Genomic DNA, 24796 nt, shown 5'->3' on the forward strand with positions numbered 1-24796 from the left:
ACCAAAATACTAGACATTTTCAGCCTTATGCTTCTTAGTTAAAAGTTAACATTTAGTCTAAGTTTTTGTGCATGAAAATTCTTGTTCAGATTTTTTTCAAGAAACAGATTCTGAGTAAAAAAAAATATATATATATATATATACCTGGTGTCCAGCTGTTATTTGCTTCAAAACATTTTCATAACATACTTCGTCCATATTATTCATCTGCTGCACCTGGATAGTAATAAGTGACACATTACCAACTGAAAGTAAAAGGCAATGTTTCATTCTAGTTGAAACATACTTTATATTAAATCAATTAAAAAGAATTCACCCAAATACTTATTAGAAACAAATATTAACGTCTAATAAAAAATACAATATAAAAACACTTAGCTTTTTTCCTGTCATACTGAAGTCCTACTAGCATATGCACATAGCACAGTAGGTCTATCAAAATCAAACACAAGTGTTTGAATATCAACCACATCTAAGAATTGATTAATAAAGCAAAATGTATTTGCTATCCATATAGTAACATTCACAGATATAAGATCAGCTCTCCAAGTCATTGTTCATTTCTCCCACATAATTCAGATAATTCCAGCTAGTATTAAAAGGATTCTCTATAGGTGTACGTAGTGTCATGTGAAGTGGAAAGAATTTTGCAGAGTAGCAGATCCTTTTTACACAGAGTTCTATGAATCCATCACATTATTATTTATCAGTAATTCTGTACCAAGAACTTACTATCAAAATTTCTGACATGATGCAAGTGAGAGAAGATAGTGCTGTACAAGGATGTCAAGAGTAACATTAAAATAAGATTATCCAGTGACTCACAATCAATCACTAAACGTGGCTTTAGTTAAAAACATTTAAGGTATTATGCCAATAACTTTGTCCATATCTTATTAAGCTCTCTTAGGAAGGTATTACAATCTAATGAGGATGAGTAGTTCATTTGAATATAACCACTGCAAACTTAAGATCTATGCAATTTAGATAAACATGCACATATTTGTGTGACTCTCTCAATATCACTGCTTACATTCAAACAAAGTTTATACAACATTAAGGTTGTGACAAAATGAAACAAGGGAATTCAAAGTCAGAGCTGACACTCAGTCTCTAGCTCATTTTGTTCATTTAAGGGGGGAAAAAAAGACATTTGATAAATGAGTTGAATCTTCCAGTAGAAAAACATGCAATATTCAGAAAATGGAAATGTAACCTCTCTCCGGTATATTCAGAATGGTTGAAATAATTGTTAAACATGGATTTAATGGAAAAAAATAACTTTACATGGGTGAAATAAATATATCCATATATGGTGTCACATGAATGCCATGAGAATAAGAATGCAACATGTGTCTTTCAAACATGGCATTATTACTAAGAGCAACATTTTATAGATTACATTTCATATTCTATAGACTAATTTCATGATATAGTGTTAGGTCTTTCCTGTCTGAATGAAAACTTTCTAAAAGATAAAATGAGTTAAAAGCATAAAGCACAGTATGGCATTCAAATCCTCTATAAACAGAGCATCACACATTTACCTGGCCCACCCTTCTCTTTTCCATTCAAATTGTCATAGCTAATGAGAATTTCCACTGTACTATCCCAATTTAGGTTTACACACTACTTAATAAAAAGGAAAAGAAAAAACTTTTTGAGGGGGCTGACAATACTAAGAAAGGAAAGGAAAGAAAAGCGAAATGAACAAATTGTGAGAAGTAGATCAAAAAGATAAAATAAAGGATAAGTGAATGCTAATAGCAATGCTGAGCTTAGATAATGATGACCTATTTAGGATTAGAAGAAATTAAATTATTTACTTTTCTTATAGTTTCATAAACATACATGGGCGCTTTATAAAACACACATGAAAATATGGTCACTCTGGTAGGTAGTATCTGAATTTTGGTGAAACGAAAAGAAAGAGCCCCATTTGTCTGTCCGAGCTGAAGCATGGTGCATGTAAAAGGTTCCATTCTCAGCATCGACAGAACAGACTCTGTTTAAGTTATACACTTCTTGGAATAGGGACTGCCCTTTAGTTCATGTTTTGAGCACACTGTTGCTGCTTAGCATCACTACTTAGAAAGGGATGTGCTTACCATCAGAAAAACAAGAACAGAAATACAAATAAAAGGAAAATAAATTTTTGTCTGGCAATGCTGGAAGAAAGGCAGGAGGCCATGGATGTGCTTTAATTAGGCTACAACTTTATTCACTTAAAATATCTGGAAGTACCCAGCAACAAATTATACAGTACAGAGTCAGCATCATTTCATTATTCATGTCCACATAATCCCCAGACTGATCCCAGCCATCCCTGACCTGGGATCCTGCCACACTCCCCTCATATGAGGTGAAAGGGGGGTCATAAAAGTGTGTGTGGGGGGATCAGCTCCCCACTGTTCCAGAAATAGGAGCCCCCAACCCCCTTCCTCAGATCTCTTAAGGGAATTGCCTCTCTCGTTGTGGGTTCCAGGACTAGCTGCTCCAAGAAGCAGTCATTTATGGTGACAAGAAACTCTCTCTGCATCCTGTCCTGAGGTGACATGTTCCCAGTCAATATGGGGACAGATGAAATCCCCCATTATTGTTGAGTTTTCTATTTTTATAGCCTTCCTAATATCCCAGAACATTTCACAATCTCCATCCTGCTCAGGTGGTTGATAGTATATTCCTACTGCTATATTCTTATTATTCAAGTACGGAATTTCTATCTATAGATAGAAATATCTATTTATAGATAGATACTAAACTGGGAGGAGTGGTAGATACGCTGGAGGGGAGGGATAGGATACAGAAGGACCTACACAAATTGGAGGATTGGGCCAAAAGAAATCTGATGAGGTTCAATAAGGATAAGTGCAGGGTCCTGCACTTAGGACGGAAGAATCCAATGCACTGCTACAGACTAGAGGCCGAATGGCTAGGCAGCAGTTCTGCGGAAAAGGACCTGGGGTGACAGAGGATGAGAAGCTGGATATGAGTCAGCAGTGTGCCCTTGTTGCCAAGAAGGACAATGGCATTTTGGGATGTATAAGTAGGGGCATAGTGAGCAGATCGAGGGACGTGATCGTCTCCCTCTATTCGACATTGGTGAGGCCTCATCTGGAGTACTGTGTCCAGTTTTGGGCCCCACACTACAAGAAGGATGTGGATAAATTGGAGAGAGTCCAGCGAAGGGCAACAAAAATGATTAGGGGTCTAGAACACATGACTTATGAGGAGAGGCTGAGGGAGCTGGGATTGTTTAGTCTGCAGAAGAGAAGAATGAGGGGGGATTTGATAGCTGCTTTCAACTACCTGAAAGGGGGTTCCAAAGAGGATGGCTCTAGACTGTTCTCAATGGTAGCAGATGACAGAACGAGGAGTAATGGTCTCAAGTTGCAGTGGGGGAGGTTTAGGTTGGATATTAGGAAAAACTTTTTCACTAAGAGGGTGGTGAAACACTGGAATGCGTTACCTAGGGAGGTGGTAGAATCTCCTTCCTTAGAGGTTTTTAAGGTCAGGCTTGACAAAGCCCTGGCTGGGATGATTTAACTGGGAATTGGTCCTGCTTAGAGCAGGGGGTTGGACTAGATGACCTTCTGGGGTCCCTTCTAACCCTGATATTCTATGATTCTATGATAGAGATTGTATGGTATTGTTTGATTCATTTATGATTTTTCCTCTCTTTGACTCTATGCTTTCTTTCACATATAGTGCCACTCTCCCCCTAGCACAGCCTACTCTGTCATTCCTATATACAGTAGAACCTCACAGTTATGAACACAAGAGTTACGAACTGACTGGTCAGCACACACCACATTTAGAACCAGAAGTATGCAATCAGGCAGCAGCAGGGACAAAAAAAGCAAATACAGTAGAGTACTGTGTTAAACATAAACTACAAAAAAAAGGGGGGGGGGGGAGTTTAAAAAAGATTTGACATGGTAAGGAAACTGTTTCTGTGCTTGTTTCATTTAAATTAAGATGGAAAATAGCAGCATTTTTCATTTGCACAGTAAAGTTTCAAAGATGCATTAAGTCAAGGTTCAGCTGTAAACTTTTGAAAAAATAATATTTTATTCAGTTACAAACAGCTGCCATTCCTGAGGTGTTCTTAACTCTGAGGTTCTACTGTATTTTGTACTCTAGTATTACTGTGTCCCATTAATTATTATTTTTTCACCAAGTTTCAGTGGAGCCTATTATATCAATATCCTCATTTAATACCAAGCATTCAAGTTCACCCATCTTAGTATTTAGATTTCTATCTTTTGCATACAAGCATTCATAAAGTTTGTCACTTTTTAGCTGTCTGCCATCATGTGATGTAACTGAACAGGACTCTTTAGCTAGTGAGCTCAAACCATACGGTAAATTCACAGCATTCAATCAATCTTATTATTTTTACCTCAGAAATTTGTTGAAAAGTCATTTGTTCACATAAATTGATTTTATTATGGGGTCTCAATCTTTCTTTTAACCATACACTACATTTAAAGTCCTATCAAGCAAAATTGTGCTTCAGGACATGTTAGGAGATCGAAAGAATCTCTGACTGGAATTTTTGCCTAATTGATGTTTAACACTGGTATGGAACCAAACTTTTGTACAAATAACAGTAAGTTTTGAAACCATGTGTTCTGTTTTCACTTAAACAGAAGAGCATCATTTGGAAAGAGAATTATTTTGTACTTTCTTTGGCCAGTTTTAATTTTGTGAAGGCCAGGTTGTACACTGTAGCTAATTGTTTTCTAACCATATCAAATAAAACAGAGGGAAAAAAGCACTGTCATTGTCTAGTGTCTGGACTTAACAACAAAGAAGCAAATACGCATTAACTCATGTACCTAAGAGTTTTATCCACCTTCTACACAAGGGACCCAAAACCAGTTTGTTTTCCAATCCAACTATTAGGTATTTTTCCCAATCTGGGCTGAGATGTATCTGCCCTTTTGACCAGAACAATAACCAGAGAGGGACAAATGCAAAGGTCTTTTCTGTTTAAGTTTTGGCAATTGTTACTCACTGAGGTAGGAAAGGTGTTTGAAAAACATCAGACTAATGCCTTAGACTGGGGGTGGCCAACCTGTGGCTCCGGAGCCACATGCGGCTCTTCAGAAGTTAATATGCGGCTCCTTGTATAGGCACTGGCTCCTGGGCTGGAGCTACAGGCGCCAACTTTCCAATGTGCCAGGGGGTGCTCACTGCTCAACCCCTGGCTCTGCCACAGGCCCTGCCCCGACAACACTCCCTCCCCTGAGCCTGCCATGCCCTCGCTCCCCCCTTCCCCCTGCCCCCGAGCCTCCTGCAAGCCACAACACAGCTGGTCAGGAGGTGCGGGCCGGGAGGGGGAGGCGCTGATCGGCGGGGCAGGGAGCTGATGTGAGGCTGCTGATGTATTACTGTGGCTCTTTGGCAATGTACATTGGTAGATTCTGGCTCCTTCTCAGGCCCAGGTTGGCCCCCACTGCCTTAGACCCATTGCCTCCTAGCTGCTGAAAGTATGTGGGGAAATGACAGGGTTCATATTATAGCTGCTTCTACTAAAGTGAGGAGGATGCTGTCTGTTTTGAAGGGGCCTTGTGAGCAGTCTATACACACAATCTGGAAACAGACTGCTAATTGGCCAATCTTCACTTTTTCGGATAAGGTTACTGGGAAGGTTGTGGCAAGGCAACTCTCATAATATCTAGCTGCCTCATAGCTCCTTGATATTTGCCAGCCTCATAGCTCCTTGATATTTGCCAGACTAGCTACAAACACTGCATCTATTGTGTTGGCTGATGATCTCCTCCTAACAAGGGATAACGATTAAAAGTCCATACTAATATTATTAGACCTAACAGCTGCTTTAGTGGATTGTGTCAAGAGTTGCTTGTTGGCCCCACAAACACGTTTGTGCTGTCTCCTTGGTCATGGGAGGGTTGGGAGAGTGCAGACAGAGACCTGGTTCTGCAAGGTCTCACACTCTGTTTGGGTAGGTTCAGTTCCTATATTGTCCTGGGAGAAATCTTCTGACATGGAGATTCAATACTCTGCATTCCTCATTGAGGATGCCAGCTGCTGTAAGGCACATTCAATTGACTCCACAATGTTTTTTCTACCTCAAATGTCTGATGACATTCTTCTGAGCAATACAAGGACTCTTTCTTGGCCTGTGATATTAACGGAAACATCATATCTGTCTACCTTTTTTTGTCCACATGAGGAGGGGTCATTCATTGACAATTTCACTTCCTTGTTACCTTTTTTTTGGCAGGGAAAGGGGAACTAGTTATTTCACGGTCATTTCAACAATACTTTGTGAAGTACTTGACACAGTCGTCTCCTTTCATTTTAAAGCTATAAAGCTTATTCCAAAGTTGCTATTAGGATACTACATCTTTGCCTTTTTCTAATGATACAGTACGAATAAACTAAACATTCAAATGAAGTATTAAGAAGTGATTAAAGAAAGGCAACAGTAAATATTATTGAAGGTACTTGAAACAATTAATGAAGGTTAAAATATGCACATCATAATAAGTACCATATGGTAAACTTATCCTTGTGTGGACATACGTGAAATGGCTCCCTTATGGTTTTAAGGCACCTTGCTTGTCTGCATTGTGGATGGAGTGAATTATTTAAAGAACCTAATGAGAAAGTCATTTTTCACGCTTTTAAAAACCTACCATATTATCGATGGAGCTCTGACACTAACTTTTGGTTGAAAACGTAATTTAAAAAAAATAGGCAACCTACAGTCTAGCAGGATATTCTGAGGTAGTGTGACAAGTTGGGCTACAAAATAACATGATTTCTTATCTTACTTTGCTTTAGCAATCAGAGAGTAAAATATAGGGGAATTATTTCCAAGCCAAATCACGAAAAGATGTATATTTAACTTGTATTTAACTGCAGAATTAGTATTTTTGTTTTAAGCGTCAAGTACATTTATCTCAGACTGATTTAATATGCAGTAATGAATTCTAATACAAATATAGTTACCTTTACATGATCTGTATACCTTGGTTATATTTTCTCTCTTTTTCTCATTTTGGAAAAGAATATAAAAGACTGGGTTAAAGACCACTTTCATGTCTCGCTATCAAAACTGCATGTATCAAAGCTGATAGCTTTTCCTATGACAGGTTTTGATCATAAATTACTCATATGGCATTTAGTACATCAAATCATATTTTTAATGTTTATGTCCAAACTACTTGAGTACTTTCCACTGAGTTGAGTGCTGTCACTTCTTATGTATCCTAACAGCAAAACAAACCAAATTCCATAATTTCCACCAAAGCTAGGGACTGAAATGGGAGAACTAGACAGAACAATCTGCTTTGAAAACACACTTCACAACAAGATTTTGGTAAGGAAACTCACCAACTGATCATAATAACTGCTGTTTAATCAGGATAGAGCTTTGTTATCAAACACTCTGCTTAATGGGGAGAGTACAAAGGAGATAAATGGTGCTTAACCACAGTGAAAATTCTAAGTTCCAGTCTAAGTTATGCAAGATGGTACAATTCTGAAAATTTGGAAGTAACTTCTGAGCCCGGGTGTTTGTGAAGAGATCTACTTACAATGCACGAGGCTCCTGCACTAAAAGAATAATATAATCTGGAGTATTCAACCACTACCCAGATAGGTAGGAAGGCATTTATAAGCACACATGCTGGACTCCATAATTCTGTATAAATGTCCAAAAAACATCTTCCAGATTTTCCATAGTCATTTACCTTATTTGTTGTCTTAATTCCTATAAATGTCTGCCCAAGTGGTACAGGTCGAAAACGGCCATCGAAATAGAATAGTCCGATGTAGGGATTAACATGTAGAAATGTGGCAACATCGAGGTAATTAGGTAATGTAGCCGAAAGGCCCAAAATCCTGATCATGCTCTGTGTAGATTCAACCTATCAAAAAATTAAACAAATGACTTAGATATGAGTAAATAATCTGAGTTTTATAAATCAGATACAGAAAAGGATTAAAACTTACCTTATAAAATAAGTGAGTCACACTATTTTTTCTTGCAAACAGCTAATAGTTTAATCATAAAGGAGGAGAACAGAACACAAGCTGGTGGTTCCTGTCTATTCTATACACCACATCTCCATTAAAACATTCTAATACCTCTTCTCATTAAAACATTTTACTTCACCCAATAAAGTTAATAGTTTTGTACTGCCATAAAAAAGTTGTATCTGTAATAACTGCCACATTTAAAAGGTCAATACAGGGTTTAGTTAAGGAAAAGATAATTAGGCTCCCTCACTCCAATTCAGACCACAAATGTGAGGTTTATGAACCGGAAGACAATACCAAGATAGCTGTTTAAATGGTATAATTAGGTTAATTCAGTCTAACATTGCTGTCTGCCCTCTGAATTGATATACAGTCTCTATTGGAAAAAAATGTCTACTTATAACTATATAACAACTTTTTTAATGTAACGACATTATGTTTGAAATGTCTTGATCAGATACACTCACATAAGCTTTTGTTGCATGAGATATTTCTTTTCACATAAGAGTTTATATGTTACCTGTACTTGTAGAGAGAAACCATTTTCAAATATATATATTTTTTTTACTATTCTAGTTTAGTCTGCATAAACCTCAAACAATCTTTAAAGTAACAAACCATCATAAAATAATCACTTTTTAATTGTGCAATTTGTATCATCTCCTTTGCATTATGATTGCTTTTTGATACATAAATTTATTTTCTTCCCTGTAAACAGTGCAGATTTTATGATTTTTGTAAGAAGAGTAAAACTGATGCAGAAAAATACGATTACATGCATTATTCTGTTGAGGAAATCCAAGCTAAGGAGAAATCTCTGATTCTACCTTCCATGGCAAATTGAGACAAATTTGCCAGAGATTCAATGCAGCAGACACATGACGACTTCCATTTTTCAAAGACAAGGCATGTTAAAGTTAGAGTGCATTCAAGAAAACAGAGCCTCTGAGAAACCAGAGTGGGAGAAAATTTTCAGCATTCTCCGTCATCTTCCTCTCCTCATCCCTCCTACCTCCTCACCTTTCCCCTTCATCTGTTCACATTCATGCTGTCACATTCCAGCTATTCTCCTTTACACTCCAGTTTCTCCATAATAAAAAAAGATATTTAAGAAATTAACCTGATTTTTTAAAAAAGTATACTAATAAATAGAAAGACGACATCTAAGACTGGAACATGATAAAAGTGTATAAAATAAAGAATGAGACAGAAAAGGTTGACAGGCAGAATGGAAGTTCCCAGTTTTTTAACACAAGAATAAAGGAACATTACTCTGAAATTAAAAGGTGGGAAATTCAAAACCAATAAAAGGAAATATTTTTTCACACAACACGTGATTAAAATGCAGACCTTGTTGCTATAGGAAGTCATTGAAGACGAGAACTTAACAGTATTCAAATAGGAATTGGATATTTATATGGATATCAAGAATATCCAGGAGTTATAATTCATGACAAAAATTCTGTGTTTCGGGGCATAGGTCAATCTCTAACTACTAAAGTCTATCATGAGACCTATGCAGGGGGCAGGTTATCCCATGTCTCCCTTCTGCTAGGTTCTTACATCTTCCTCTGAAGTATCTGGTTCTGGAACCATCAGAAACAGAATATATTGGTACAAATGGACATTGATTAAGTATGGTAATTCCTGTGTTCCTAAATATAGATATGAACTTGGCAAACGTAATGCTAATATTATTGGCATCTTCCCATTCCAACTTGTTTGCTATCAATCATGTTGTAATTAAACATAACACAAACTCTTCAAAACATGCCACTTGTCATTTGCATGTCTCTAAAGCACATAGCACACTTCTGGGGAGTTAAATAAATAATAAATAATAATAATAATACCTCTCCACATCGAATCTTTCATCTGAACGTACTCTCCCGTCATCTATTTTTGGATGTCCAGTCTCCATTTGAAACACTCACTCTTCAAAAGTGAACTTCACACCTTTCCTTTTCTATCTCTTTTGTCAACTCTGCTATTCGTTCTGACAGAATCCGATCCTTTCCGCACTGTCAGATGTCACTTAGGGCATGAAAAAGGCTCTGTCATACTTGTCTATCTTGGGACACTCTTTGCATGTCCTCAGTGTTGTAAGTCTCAAAACCTTTCCCCCTCTTTGGCCTGGTCTACACCTAAAAATTAGATCGACCTAACTACATGGGTCAGGGTGGGGAAAAATTTCACACCCTGTGCAACCTAGTTAGGTTGACCTAACACCACTATAGACCCAGGTCAACAGAATAATTCTTCCATTACCTAGCTACTGCTTCTTGGAGAGGTGGACTAAATACATTGATGGAAAAAACCCTTTGGTCGATATAGGACGCATCGACATTATGGCACTACAGGGGCACAGCGGCAGCACCATAGCTGTGCTGCTATAGCCACTGTAGCGTACACATACCCTAAGTATCACTTCATGGAGGGATTCTTTCAGTCGGTATCTTTTAGGTCTTCTTCCAGCTGCCCAATGGCACACTTGCCATGACAGATATTAGATAAGTCTACGCAGCAAAAGAAGACCTGTAGGGTTAAAAATAATTGTGTAGATGTTCAGGCTTGGGCTGGATGCCAGGCTCTGAAACCTGGTGAGGAGGGAGGGTCTCAGAGCCCAGGCTCCAGCCCGAGCATATAAAGGGCTACTTTTAGCCCTGGAGCGTGAGCCCAAATCACTTAACCTGGCCTCTGAGACTTGCTGCCATAGTTATTTGGTTTCTTGTACCGTTATTTTCATTCTAAACTCAGCCTGCTCTTCCCTTAGCTTTGCTACAACTGCTTCCTTTATTCTACAAAAGATGATACGGTAGAAGACTTTGTCTATCACTGAAAGGAATGTAACACCTTTCAATTTAATATAATTACTTAGATCACCTTTCTTTTGGTATTTTGATCACAGTGCCATTTTTCTGGAGACTTTTCTTGGTCCCATACTTTATTGAAAAGTTCAGTACTTTTAATCAGTGGTCTCATCATCACAAGCTTTCAATGTGTGCCAGGTGACTGTCTTCATCTGCACCCATCCCAGGTTTTAACTTAAACTCTGCTCCGACTCTCAGGACCACAAACGGTTAAACTGGCAGACGCTCTATCTAGTGCTTTGCCAAGTTTTCATTTTGTCCTTTACCATTTTTACTACCTACAACGTAGCTCAGCCTGCACTCAGAGTTTTGCATTATAGTATGAAGGAGATTAATTTGTTGGATGAAGCATGTTTCTCTATTTGTTGGATGAAAAAGAAAGTACTTTGTGAAAATGCGTGGAGTCTGTCACTGACAGTGAAAATATACTGTGTGAGCATTAAGAGTCAATGAAGAGATGTCCCATAACTTGGTATTTCCTTGTTTTTTAGAGTTTGCGTGGGTGAGATGTCACACACACAACCTTAAATCCTTTTGAATAAAGCTGTTTATGGAAAACTATACACACAAATACTTTATGCATGTGTGTGTGTATGTGTGTGTGTACAGACACAGATTGCGAATATATATGTGCACATGCGCACACACACATTTCCCATAAATATTAGACATGTGTATATACACGTGTGTATCTATACACACAATATGCATGTATATGTACATACATATATATATACACATATATAAAATGATTGTTTATGGAAAATTCCACACACACAGGACCTGTCCCCTAAGGAATCTAAATCCCTTATACTTCAGGGCATAATCCAATCACTAAAATGGGGTTAAGAAGAAAATTTCTTATATTCAGGTTGTCCTTTCATTGTCCTTAATAGGATTTCCTTCACCCCCATCCTCCCCGAAGCTCCTGGACATTAGCCACTGTCAAGGACATCACACCGTAAGTGATGGACCCCTGGGGCTTATCTCAAATTCCCATGTTCCAAACTACTTGGGGCACCTTATATGAAAACTAGACTTTTGTCTCTAATGAGCTAATTTGGTCCTGTTGCTTATGCCTTAAATGGGATCATACCTGTTCAAATGCATTGGTGTAGAGATGATGACAGTGTCAGAAAACAGGATTGTACATCCAGGCAGGGATTAATTAGTAGAAACATATGAAATGACAAAAACCACAGTCTGGTTTCTAGTAAAAAAAACAAGAGTACTAAACAAGAAATAATATACAGGCCAGACTGCCTTTAAGCAAGACATTTTTTTCAGCTTCCCAGGAAATGAGTCCTTTTTTATTAACACAATCACCGTGCAAATGTATGGAAGCACAATTTGTTAAAAATATTATGAAAAGTATGATAAAATCACAAGAACAAATTAAAAACAATTATTTGTGTACAGTAAGATGCTTTCATTGCACTTTAATTTATTTCTCCAAAACGGCCTCTATTGCCCATATGGTCCAGTTTAAGTGGCTTATTTTACAGAATGTATACAGTATATTTGGATAGTTCATTTTGTGTGCATTTAAGTCCAAGAAAAAACAACATTACTCATGCAGCATATTGTTTTCACTCAGTCATTTTTATTTCTCAAACAAATTTGTTTCCTGAAGTCTTTGTACTATGCCAAATGTGATATCTTAAACAAATTGTATTTTTAAAGTTATCTGACCACCTTATAAATGTTCAACTGCAGAAGAGGTTTTGTTTTGGTCCTACCTGTCCACCAACTGAAAAACACTCCCTACTGCATAATAGCTCATTAGGTTTCCTTCAAATTTCCAAAACACACACCCACAACGCAGTACTTGGGACTTGGAAATATGAAGGAGATTTCATCCCAACATCTGAGAGATTTCATCCCAATTTAAAAAGTTGTAAACCACGTATAATGGTTTAGACCACCATTATTGTGGTCTGAACCATAACTGCTTTGCTAGTGTGGCTTTAATTCCAAATAACGGACATAGATTTAATCTAAGGATATTGGTGCGGTAGAGTAGAAGTTTCACACTAGATACCTAATTAGTCTCTCTGAAATGCATGAAGGATGAACAAAGCGCCTGATTTTCTGCCTGATTATGTCCTATTCAAAGAAGCATCAAGTATGTCTTGAATATCAGGGCAGCAAAGGACTCAATCGTAGGGTGTTTTACATAAAGACAAAGCAAAGAAAGTGTGATGTCTTGATTAATGTGGAAGGATTAAATATTCTTGAGAAAAAAGAGAGGACACGCTTCTCAGGGGACATGAAGAGGAAAGATTCCTGATGCAGAGAGAGCCCAAACTTGAAAACCTGTGTACAGAGACCGTTACAACAAGCACAGTAATTGATCATCAAAAATACAAACATGCATAAGGAGAAATAGCTGTCAAGTGGTCAAAGTGTACTTATAAAGTGGTGTGGTAATGTGAGTGCAATGATCACAACTTGGATGATTAGGCAGTGGATGTGATCCACTCAATAGCATAGGAATACAGTAACATTAGCTAACTGATTGGTTCTCATAGAACACAATAAAGCACGAAGAACAGATGTGCACAGGGAGAACTCACACTTAGTCCTTTATTTGAGGTCACACAAAAAATCTCCAGAATAAGCAGCGGTTCAGACCTATAGCAGCATCGCCCACCCACTGCCTCGGGTCCCCGTTCTTAGGAACCTCAATAACTTTGACAGACTTTCATGTGTTGAGTAACACCTCTCCTTGGGGGGTCTAGGTTTATTAAAGTTTAAAAGGCAACGCAAGAACTCCCACCCAGCCTTCCAAGCTGATTCACAACCCTTTATGCAACGTTCTTAGTCCCATCCCTGCTGCTTTCCTCTAGCAGATTTACTCTTCACACTACAGTCTTCCTAGCTGGCTCCTGCTCCATGCAGACTTGCATCCCCAGCCCTCTGTCTAAGAGCCAGGAAGAATCACTCTGTAGAATATCTCATTCAGTCCTCCTGCTCCCTGGAATCTCTCAACTTCCAGGACTTTGTAGCCAGAGATTCCCTCTCTCCCCTTTGACTGTACAGGTGTCTCTCTTATCTACACTCCATGCCTCATTTAGACACACACCTGCCTGTCATGTGACACTGCTTATTTTCTGCACCTGGGGAGTAGAGCTAATTGTGTCACACCTGAGGCTGGACCCATTTCCTCCTCAAGGGCTAGTCGCCTTGTGAAAAGGGAGATTTTACATTCAAAAGTCTTGCACCAAGAGAGGCCTCGGAGAAGAGACCCTGAGCAAGCAGAGTAAAGACTGCATAGGAGGAGATGTTATCCTCAATAGAGCCCCCGTCCCATCCTTTCTGCAGGAAGAGGTATATGAAAGCATGTACCAGGCCCTTTAAGGCCCCCTGCTGGAGGCCCCATGACTCTACTGCAGCACATGTGGGTCTTCCATGCCTTTCTGGAGAGGCTTCATATGAAGTAGACAATAAAAGCCCAGCAGTCTTAATTAAAAGCACTGCAGGGGCATAAGTAGTTCAGTTCCTGGCTGGGACTGGTGCAGTAAGGAAGGGTGCTCCACTCTGGCCACAGAAGCTCAAGAGAACCAGAAATTGAGTTCTGGTTACATTTTGTTTTCTGCAAGGATAGAGTGGATCTGAGAACTGTAACTCCAAGGGAATGGGTGACAGGGCAGAGATCTGGTGGGAAGAAGACCAGGAAAAATAATATCAGCTAATGGAGAGAGTTAAAGGAAGCTGTATATAACCACTGTTCATGGGGTCCCTGGGTAGGGACCTGGAGTAGTGAACAGGCCCAGTTTCACCCACTGGCAACTGGGAAGTGGCCTCAGCCCTGAGAAGAGGACAAGAAAGGGCTGGAATTTAAAGGACTCGGGAAGGGGCTGAAGACCCTGGTAACAGCAGCTAGACAGTCTGGTGAACCCTTGGTTACCCCTCTCCCCTGGAAGGGGACTGACCTTGAGAGAGGACCTAGCTGGACGGCTGGAGCAGTGAGAACCAGTGAAGACAAGAGTCTCCAGGGAGAAAGCCCTAGGGGCAGTGCTCTATAGCAGGGCAGCTGAAGGACCTAAAGTTAGCCCGGAAGAGGCTGAGAACTGAGCCCAGAGACAGGAATGAAGACACTTACAAGGGCACAATGATAGTCCTCGTTGGATCTTTTTTTACCCAGGAAGGGGTTCATTCATGCATATTAACTGTGCGTAACTTGGCTGGACAGCTGAGCCACTGAAAACTTGCCTAGTGAGAACAGCAGCCGACAGGAGGTGCCAGACCCAAGAGAGATTGCAGCATTGTACCTAGCTGACAGAAGGAGCTCATGAGAGGTGAGTGACCCATCACAGGGAACAAATTATAGTTTAAAAACCTGTGCTGGATATGCCTGATGCTAATAACTCTTCAGAAGCATAAAGTGTGAACTGATTTCAAATCAATTCCATTTTTCTCTATTTAAACAACTCTTTTGGTCTTGAAATAAGACCAGTAGGCATTTGCTGATATACTAGTTCTACTGCTTGTTCACAGGCACCAGCAAGATGACATCATGTTAATCTGGAAGTCTACTTGCATTCTTTTCTTCTAATCCATAAAGAAACTGAGATCTAGACAAGTTAATACTATATATTAATTTTCCTAAGGCCCTTAAAGTAAGAAAATATTAGCTTCAAAATGCACTTGTGGGTTCCTTTAATTCAACACACAGTAAAACTATATCAAGCATTTAACAAAAACACTTCATGTTAACTCTGGAACAACGTACTGTCTTGCACATCAAATATAGTTCTGTGCTATATAGACCATGGTTTCTGAGCAAACCAATAAACCCATGTCTTCAAACTATACCATTTTAGCTTGAAAATACCAGTTGTAATCTGCAAGGCTTCACTGGTGACGCCATTGTAAATTTAACATTTCAGTTAAAATGTATTCATCTGGCAAATATGTTAGTTTGATCTCTAATTAGAAGATAGGAAAAAATCTGTCCTGCATTCTAACTCCATATGAAACTCAAATGGGAGGGTTAACATTGATGCAAGCATAATTCAAAGTATCAAACATCATTAATGGAATTTCCTTTTCTACATAAAAGAATGCTTAAAATATCTGAAAGTTAAAGTTTTTAGCGCGATGATTCTTCTGTTTCATGTACATTAACCCATAAAAATATTGGAAAGTTCTGAAATAAATCCACAGGTAAATTCTGGGGGTTTATTTTGCTTAAATATGAAGATATAAACAAAATACTCATTGAAATACTGTTAATAATCTAGTTTAAAGCCACAAGTGACAGAATATTCAACATTAAATCGGATGCTTTTTAAAATCATCCCTCAGTATGTCAGTGTTCTCCAATACACACATCACAGTATGTTCAATCAGATTTCTCTGATTTTTCTGTATTGTCAACAGTATTTAAAGTAGACAGAGTAGGAGCCTCGACTAGGAATTTCATTGGCTTCATGAAGTTTGTTAGGTTATCAAGATTATTTTTCAGGGTTGGGGTGGGTCAGTTCACATCTTTGTTATTGTCAATGATGTGGTACATTGTATGGACTGTTACATTAATTACTATTGGGCATCCCCAAGAGCAAGCAACCTAAATCCTGATCTAAAAGAAGGAAAACAGGTAAGAGAACCATTTAAGCACTGGGTCAAAAAAAAACAAAAACAAAACCACACCACACCAGATTCCTCCCCCAAAAGTGTTCTCAGCACTCAAGGTTAGGACCAGAACTAGAACTGCTTTTAAAAATAAAAGGGAAGCAGGAGGTTGGGGTGGAGGTTGGAGTACAAAATATCTCAAAAAAACATCTTGGCAGATTAACATCAAATTTACACAAAACAGTCCCATGTGCAAAGAGGTCTGCATGTGAGCTCTTCAACAGAAACTAATCCTTCCTCTACTGAAATAAATGTAGAGTTTATCAACATAAGGCTTATTAATTAAAAATACCTTAATTATGGAACCAGTTGCTCTACAGTATAATAAAAGTAATTAGAAAAGTCAATATTTGTCAGCCATAGGAATCTCAGAAAATGTGTGGCAACTGATGGAAAATTTTGACTTTTTAGTAACAGCCACTATACCAAAACTTTCATCTAAAATCAGCAATACAATAAAATATGACTCATTGTTTCCTTTCATCGTGCCCTTTCCCTGTGCCTTGGAATCCCTCTTTGATCATGTACCGAGATTCTTTGCTCACATCCAACTCTTTCCTAAAAACTCACTTTGATCCACTTGCCTTCCACCACTAGCTTTCCACCACTCTGCCCTTCTATTCATACAAAATACTACAAACTTTTTTTTAAATAAGTAAAGAACCAGGGAGCAACAAGAAGTGTGCTCAACCTAAACAAGCCAAATTCCTTGACAGTCATCACTCTCCTTGCTCAACTACTTTGTGCTTGTATATGTAATCTGAATTGAAGGCTATTTGGGTCATAAGCTATCTGTAAAGTACCATGCATGCTTATAGTTCTTTATAAATACAATACATTACTACTACCCAGGAGATACAGCGTGGCCAACCTAATGCTGTTGTGGTAATTGTAAAAGGCCAGAGGAAAAAAGTTAACTGTATATCCTTTTCTCCTCCTCCTCTTTCTGCTGTAATTATAGCTTTATCCTTTCAGTGATTTATATCCAGATGTGAACTTTATTTTTTTCTAATGATTTACAGATTTTTTTTAGAATGTGGGAATCAAAACTGATTGTATATTTTGTGTACTGTGTCTTCATTTGTAATCTCTGAACGTGTTAATTTGTGTTTATGTTTGCCCGTGTATGTTTTTAAAAGTCTGCCTTAACGCCCATTTGCATATTTTATATACATACACTGCATAAAAATTCATATTTTGGTGTTCCTGTGTCATTCATCGTTTTTATTACAGTTGTGCCTAGAAAGTCTCTGACCCCATCGTACTAAGCACTGGGCACACCTTTACTACTAAAATTGCTTGAGTGTCCCAAATCTAAACATTTCTAAAATAATGAAAGTTATTTTTAGAAATGTAATTTAGAATCTAAACCAGTTGACCTTGGTATTCACTTTAAATGTGTTCTTCATTCTACCGAAACATGTCCTTGAAGAATTTATTCTTAGGGTTTAGATGGAGGATGTCTTCAATGATCTTGAGCTAAAGATCTCACATAAGAAAAATCTGCAATAAAACCTCAACAGTTACAAGATTTCCTTTTGAGGAATAAATAGCAATCTTGTTTGTGTGTCCAGTTCTTTAAAGGATTCACTGTGCCTTATCAGTTTGATAAACAGGCTGTTATAACACTTCAGAAACAGGATTAGGTCAAGGAATAAAGCTGTTTTATATATGTATCTAATTCAAAGGAAACTACAATTCTGTTGGGGAAAGTGACAGCACATCTTCTCTTCGTTTAGTCAATACTCTCATAGAATCATAGAACCACAGAAATAGAAGGTACCTCAAGAGGTCATCTAGTCCAGTCCCCTGCACTTTATCTAGACCATCCTTGACAGGTGTTTGTTTAACCTGCTCTTAAAAATCTCCAATGATGGAGATTCCACAACCTCCCTAGGCAATTTATTCCAGTGCTTAACTAACCTGACACTTAAGATTTTTTTCCTAATGTCCAACCTAAAGCATCCTGTGACACACTGTACCTCGAGGGAACACTCATCCTTATAATATGATTGTGTGGTATCCAATGCAAAGTTTGTCATATTGGTTGTCTTTGGAAGGCTCATGATGCACGAAGCATTGTTATAGTAATGTTATAGGTTGCAATTTCACATAAGTAGTTATGAGGCTGAAAATGTGTCCTCATGGCTTAAAATAAGCCCAGGCAAAACACCCTAGGAGCAGAGGGGCAGTTCACACCGCATCAGGGCTTGTATGGGACAAACCTAGCCCAACCTCACAGGAACAAAGGACACTGTCCTAGACAGCAACAAAGGATCTGTTGGACTCTTGAATGAGTTACACCTCCCCCCCCCCCCGTTCCCTTGGTTAGTTTATGACTACGATGAGGTAATGCTCACCTTACTCTGAAGGGAGGGGCAAAGCCAAGATGGAAGAAAGAACATGATAAAAGGGAGAGACATTTGCCATGCTCTCGCTCTTCCACCTCCAACTACAGACACCATCACCAAGCAACTGAAGAGCTGATCAAAGGGGAGAGCCTGGCTGAAGGGCAACCAGCCAGCCTATGGTGAGAAGCATCTAAGTTTGTAAGGGCACTGAAAGTGTTAAGATCAGCTTAGACTGTGTTTTGCTTTTATTTCATTTGACCAAATCTGACTTCTTGTGCTTTGACTTATAATCACTTAAAATCTAGCTTTCTAGTTAATAAACTTGTTTGTTTATTCTACCTGAAGCAGTGTGTTTGGTTTGAAGTATGTCAGAGATTCCCCTTGGGATTACAAGCCCGGTGCATATAAATGTCTTTGTTAAACTGACGAACTAATATAAGCTTGCAGTGTCCAGTGGGCATAACTGTACACTGCAAGATGGAGATTCCTATGGTTGTGTCTGGGACCAGAGATATTGGCTAGTGTCATTCAGCAATCCAAGCAGCAGCCGGACGAAAGTGCTCACTCATGTAGCTGGGAGCAACTTACATGCTAGAGGCTGTGTGTGAATAGCCCAGGAGTGGGGGTTCTCACAGCAGAGCAGAACAAGACTGGCTCCCAGAGTCAAGGATTGCAGTGACCTAAGCAAGATATCTAGTCCAGATAACACCAGGGGAACATCACACACCCTTTGCTGCAATTTAAGACAACTGCTTCTTCTTGTAAAAACCATTTATGTACTTGAAAACTTATCAGGTCCCCTCTCAATCTTCTCTTCTCCAGACTAAACAAATCGATTTTTTTTTTCAATTTTCCCTCACAGGTAATGTTTTATAGACTTAATTTTTTTGTTGCTCTTCTCTGGACTTTCTCCAATTTGTCCACATCTTTCCTGAAATGTGGCTCCCAAAACAGGACACAATACTCCAGTTGAGGCCCGATCAGTGCAGAGTAGAACAGAACAATTACTTCTCGTTTCTTGTTTAAAACACTCCTGCTAATATATCTCAGAATGTTTGCTTTTGTTGCAAGTGTTACACTGTTTACTCACTGTAACCCCCAGATCCCCTTCTGCAGTACTCCTTTCTATTTCCCATTTTGTATGTGTGCAACTGATTGCTCCTTCTTAAGTGGAGTACTTTGCATTTGTCTTTATTGAATTTCATCTTATTTTCTTCAGACCATTTCTCCAGTTTGTCCAGATAATTTTGAATTTTAATCCTAACCTCCAAAGCACTTGCAACCCCTCCCATCTTGGTATTGTCCACAAAGTTTATAAGTGTATGCTGTATGCCATTATCTAAATCATTGAAGAAGATGTTAAACAAAACTGGACCCAGAACTGATCCCCGCGGGACCCCATTCTATGTGCACTTCCAGCTTGACTGTTAACCACTGATAACTACTCTCTGGGCATGGTTTTCCAACCAGTTATGCACACACTTTATAGTAACTCCATCTAGGTTATATTTCCCTTGTTTGTTTATGAGAAGGTCATTCAATCAAAAGCCAAAATATACCAAATGTACTGCTTCCCCACTATCCACAAAGTTTGTTATCCTGTCAAAGAAAGCTATTATGTTGGTTTGACATGATTTGTTCTTGACAAAGTCATGCTGTTACTTATCACCTATACAGTGACTGCACTAAACATGTTTCTCCTTTTCCACACCTTACTGCTTATTGGCTATTTACATTGGTTTATACTGTTCACATGGTAATAGACATGAACAGAAAAGAGAGTAACAACATTAGTGCTCTCTCTTGGTCAGTCCTTATTTTACCTTGATCACCAGGTAAAAGCATCAAACCCAATTCATGAACACTCACACTTTTTTTTTTAAATCCCCTCCAGTAAAAAGGAAAATTTCAAAGGAGTTTAGAAACTTCACAGATCAAGTTTGTAATTCTGCAAGACCTACCTTAATGTATATCTACTCCTCAAAGACCTATCAATAGTTATTCACTATGAAATTCAAAACTCACAAATTAATCACCGTAACTTGCAAAAAATATTTTTAATTATTTCTCACTGAGAAAAACAGTTTTGGAGTTTTTAAGACTAAGCTGCTCCCTGCCCTCCTCCCCCATGATATTACAGAAAAGGGTGGAAATTTTTCAAAAAATAATTTAACTTTTCCCCCTAATTCTTGTCTCAAAGCATATCATCTAATTAACATCAATCTCGTATAAAAAACAATTCCCTTGAAACCTAGCTAAGAATAGTCATTAATTTTCGTTGTTGCTGCTTTGGTTTTGTTTGTTTTTAAAGATGGGTGGGGAGGAGATCAACAGTAGGTTTATAATGGAAACTTTTTTAAAAAACCTTAACTGTTGAGTCATGAAAATCTTTTAGGAATGATTTTTAACAAAACACCCCAAGCCATACATTAAAGGAGTTAAGAGTTTCAGTACAAAGCTTCCATTTTGTTAGCAACAGTTGCCTTTTCACCATTACTAAACAATAGGAAATACTACGGTTCCATTAAAGGTTAGTAACATTACAATGAATGAATATAATTTCTTGTCTTTAATAAACAAAAATGGTAAATGGGAGAGCAAAAAGAAAATGTTACAACTGCAAAATCAAAAAGCATATTACTATAAAAAGTTTTTTTAAAAAAAATCAGTCATATAGGATTCAGTTTAAAAATCTATGCCCCTTAAGTATTTGGAACAGAATGCATTTGTTACTAGGCAACCACCTGGTTGTGTAATTTTATAAATGAGATTAATTCTGCCACCACTGACTCCAAGGGCTTAAAATACTCTGATCTCACCATTCTCCACTTACAGCACTTTTACAAAAATCAAGAAGTGTGCTGAAAAAAAAAAATGAAGAACAATGTTTTCATACTATCTTGCCATGGCTTAGGAGCCATGATCATTTTCCCTCAGCCAGCATGCTAAGTATGTGTTATGTTGCCTCTCAAAGGCTTAAATCTTGAAAGTTAATTAGAGAAGTATCACAGTCCTGTGCAACCCCATGTTAATACTCATGAATGACAAAGTTGCAAAACACATGGTAAGCCTATTGTTGTTCCTTAATATTTAACGTGTTTATTGTGGACATGCCTATGGGCCGACCAGACGTGAGGGCCCCATTATGCTAGGCATTGTTCAGATACCTACCCCGAAGATATTATAATCTAAATAGACATGACGAACACAAGATGGGGAAGAGGTACAACACACACATACACAGTGAACAACACTATGGCAGCAAATGTCACGTTAGTTCCACATTGTTTTGGTTTTTGGATGGGTTTACTTAGGAGGGATCAGTTAATGGAAAGAAAAGGGAAGGGTATTGGGGGAGGGAGTAGAAAAGAGAGTCAGGTGTGGAGTGAAGTTAAGGTGAAGAGACTGTGGGCTTGTCTACACAAACACTTAGTTCCTGGCAAGCTAGGGTGTAAATCTACCCAGCACTAATCTACCATGTACTTGGACCATGCTGACAACACTAACAGTTCTCTAATGCAGCGGTTCTCAAACTGTGGGACGAGCCTCCCAAGGGAGGCACGGGAAAGTGTCAAGGAAGATGTGAGTTGTGTGGTTTTTTTTTAAAAGCTCAGGTGGCTGGGGCTCATGCAGAAGGGCCATGCACATCCAGGAGGCAGGGGAAAAGGAGACAACTGGAACCCCACCGAACTGGAAGTGACAGCTGGAGCACCGCCATCTGGGTTCTCCTCCTCCTACCCCAATCCCTCACCAGAAGGCAGCCCAGACTCAGACTCTTCTCCCACATCCAATCCCTCACCAGAAGGCTCTCCTTCCCCCAACCCCCATCCTGCACCTGGAGGCGGCAGGGCTCCAGCAGTTAGCGATAGAGTGGCAGCAACAGCCGAGAAGGAAGGGTGGCAATGAGGTGCTAAATCTCACTTTTCACACTCCCACCCTTACTTCTGTACTGCTGCTGGTGCAGCGTTGCCTTCAGAGCTGGGTGGCGGTATATGTACTTGGGAAGGCGGGATTAAATGACTACAGGCACAAAGAACGGGGGGGCGGGGGTTAAATACATTTGAGAACTACCGCCCTACTGCATTTAGATTAACTCCTGTTTTCAAAGTGGGGTAGATCAAAGCACATTACGAACTGTTGGGGCGCGCATCAGCAGGATCCACACAGACACTCAATGTGCAGCAGGCTAGTGAAGGGTAGATTTACACCCCAGCTTGCCACAAACTAAATGTTCATGTAAATAAGCCCAGGCAGGAAGAGGGAGCAGGAGGTTTGGACCCCTCACCAGCAGCAGAGGAGAGAGAACGTCTAGTCAAACTGGAAAATTCTCTAATTTTCCAAAAATAATTTCCTTTGCTGCTTCTGCCCCTACTGGCTGCAGTTTCTGGGCTTGTCTTCACAGTGAGGTAATATGCTCTGAGGGGTGTGATTTCTGAAGTGCACTTACAGGCTGTACATGAATTAATCTGTTTAGACCTTGCTGGTGCACATTAAAGCGTTCCCTAGCATGCTTTAACATAGCTCAGACCAATTAATGTGCAGCATATTAATGCTCTTAGAAATTGTACCCCCGAAGAGAGCATTAGACAACCATGTAAGTAAAAGCTCTGTCTGGTTGCTTTCTGGCTACCAACTGATCCTAGTACCCCGAGCATTGAGGGTATCTCTTCTGCAAAATTCTGGATCTGAGTGGTGCTGGAAAGTGGCGAGGGGCGCGGCCTGGCTGGATCCTGCCCACTATAGCAGTTCCTGTTTTAGCTGCTTCTTCCCCTACCAGAAGGAGTATGTTCCTTAACTTGTGAACAAAAAGGAAAGATGGACTCTGTGATGCAATGCAACCGCAGTAGGTCTCAGACTCATTTTTATAAGTAGCAAAATACTGTCTAATGTATTGGTCTTCTCAAAAAGCACATAACCTAATCAGGATCTGGATTTTAATTTTTAATTCATCTTAGATTCAGAGGAATGTAGGGCTGAAAGAGACCTTGAGAGGTCATAAAGTCCAGCCCCCTGCACTGAGCAGAACTGAGTACACCTAGACAATCTCTGACAGGTGTTTTTCTAACCTGTTCTTAAAAGCTTCCAAGGACAGGGATTCCACAACCTCCCTGGAAGCCTGTTCCAGTGTTTTAACTTTCCTTACAGTTGGAAAGATTTTCCTGTCACCTGCCTTGCTGCAGATTAAGCCCATTACTTCTTGTCCCCCCGTCAGTGGACTTGGAGAACAGTTGATCACTTTATAACATCCTTTAACATATCTGAAGACTATAAACAGGTCCGCACTCAGTCTTCTTTTCTCAAGAATACACATGTTGGGTTTTTTTTTTTAACTACATCTTTCTTAAAATGTGGCATCCAGAACTGGACACAGTACTCCAGCTGAAGCCCCCCCAATACCAACTAGAGTGGGACAATTACTTCCAGTGACTTACTAAGAGTAAGTGACTTACTTACCTAAGAGTGATATTAGCCTTTTTTTTTGCAAGTGCATCATACTGTTGGCAAATATTCAATTTGTGATCCACTAAGTATAGTACTTCTCACTTGTCTTTATTGACTTTATTGTCTTCATCTTGCTGATTTCAGACCAATTCTCCAGTTTCTCAAGGTCGTTTTGAATTCTAAACCTGTCCTTCAAACAGCCAGCAACCCCACCCACCTTCGTGTCATCCACATATTTTATAAGCATGCTTTCCTACACCATTATTCAAGTCATTAATGAAAATATTGACTACTAACAGACCCAGGACAGACTCCCACAGGACCCCATTAGATACATCTTTCCAGTTTGACATTGAACCAGTTATAATTATTCTGAGTATCGTTTTTCATCCAGTAGTGCACCCACATTACAGTAATTTCATCTAGGCCACATTTCCCTCATTTGCTTATGAGAATGTCACATGGGACTTTGTCAACAGC

At 39.1% G+C, this 24796-nt stretch overlaps 1 protein-coding gene across 1 annotated transcript in view; it reads right to left on the reverse strand.

Annotated features, from left to right (window-relative positions):
* ASCC3 (activating signal cointegrator 1 complex subunit 3) overlaps positions 1-24796 on the reverse strand; it is a 514213-nt gene that overhangs the window by 270802 nt on the left and 218615 nt on the right. Inside the window, exons 12-13 of the mRNA XM_048844924.2 lie at positions 7728-7904; positions 145-216 (exon numbers count right to left, since the gene is read on the reverse strand). Coding sequence (XP_048700881.1) covers positions 145-216; positions 7728-7904 — 249 coding nt within the window. The remainder of the gene's footprint in view (positions 1-144; positions 217-7727; positions 7905-24796) is intronic.

The sequence above is a fragment of the Caretta caretta genome, chromosome 3 (assembly GCF_965140235.1).
Source record: "Caretta caretta isolate rCarCar2 chromosome 3, rCarCar1.hap1, whole genome shotgun sequence".
Taxonomy (NCBI): Eukaryota; Metazoa; Chordata; order Testudines; family Cheloniidae; genus Caretta; species Caretta caretta.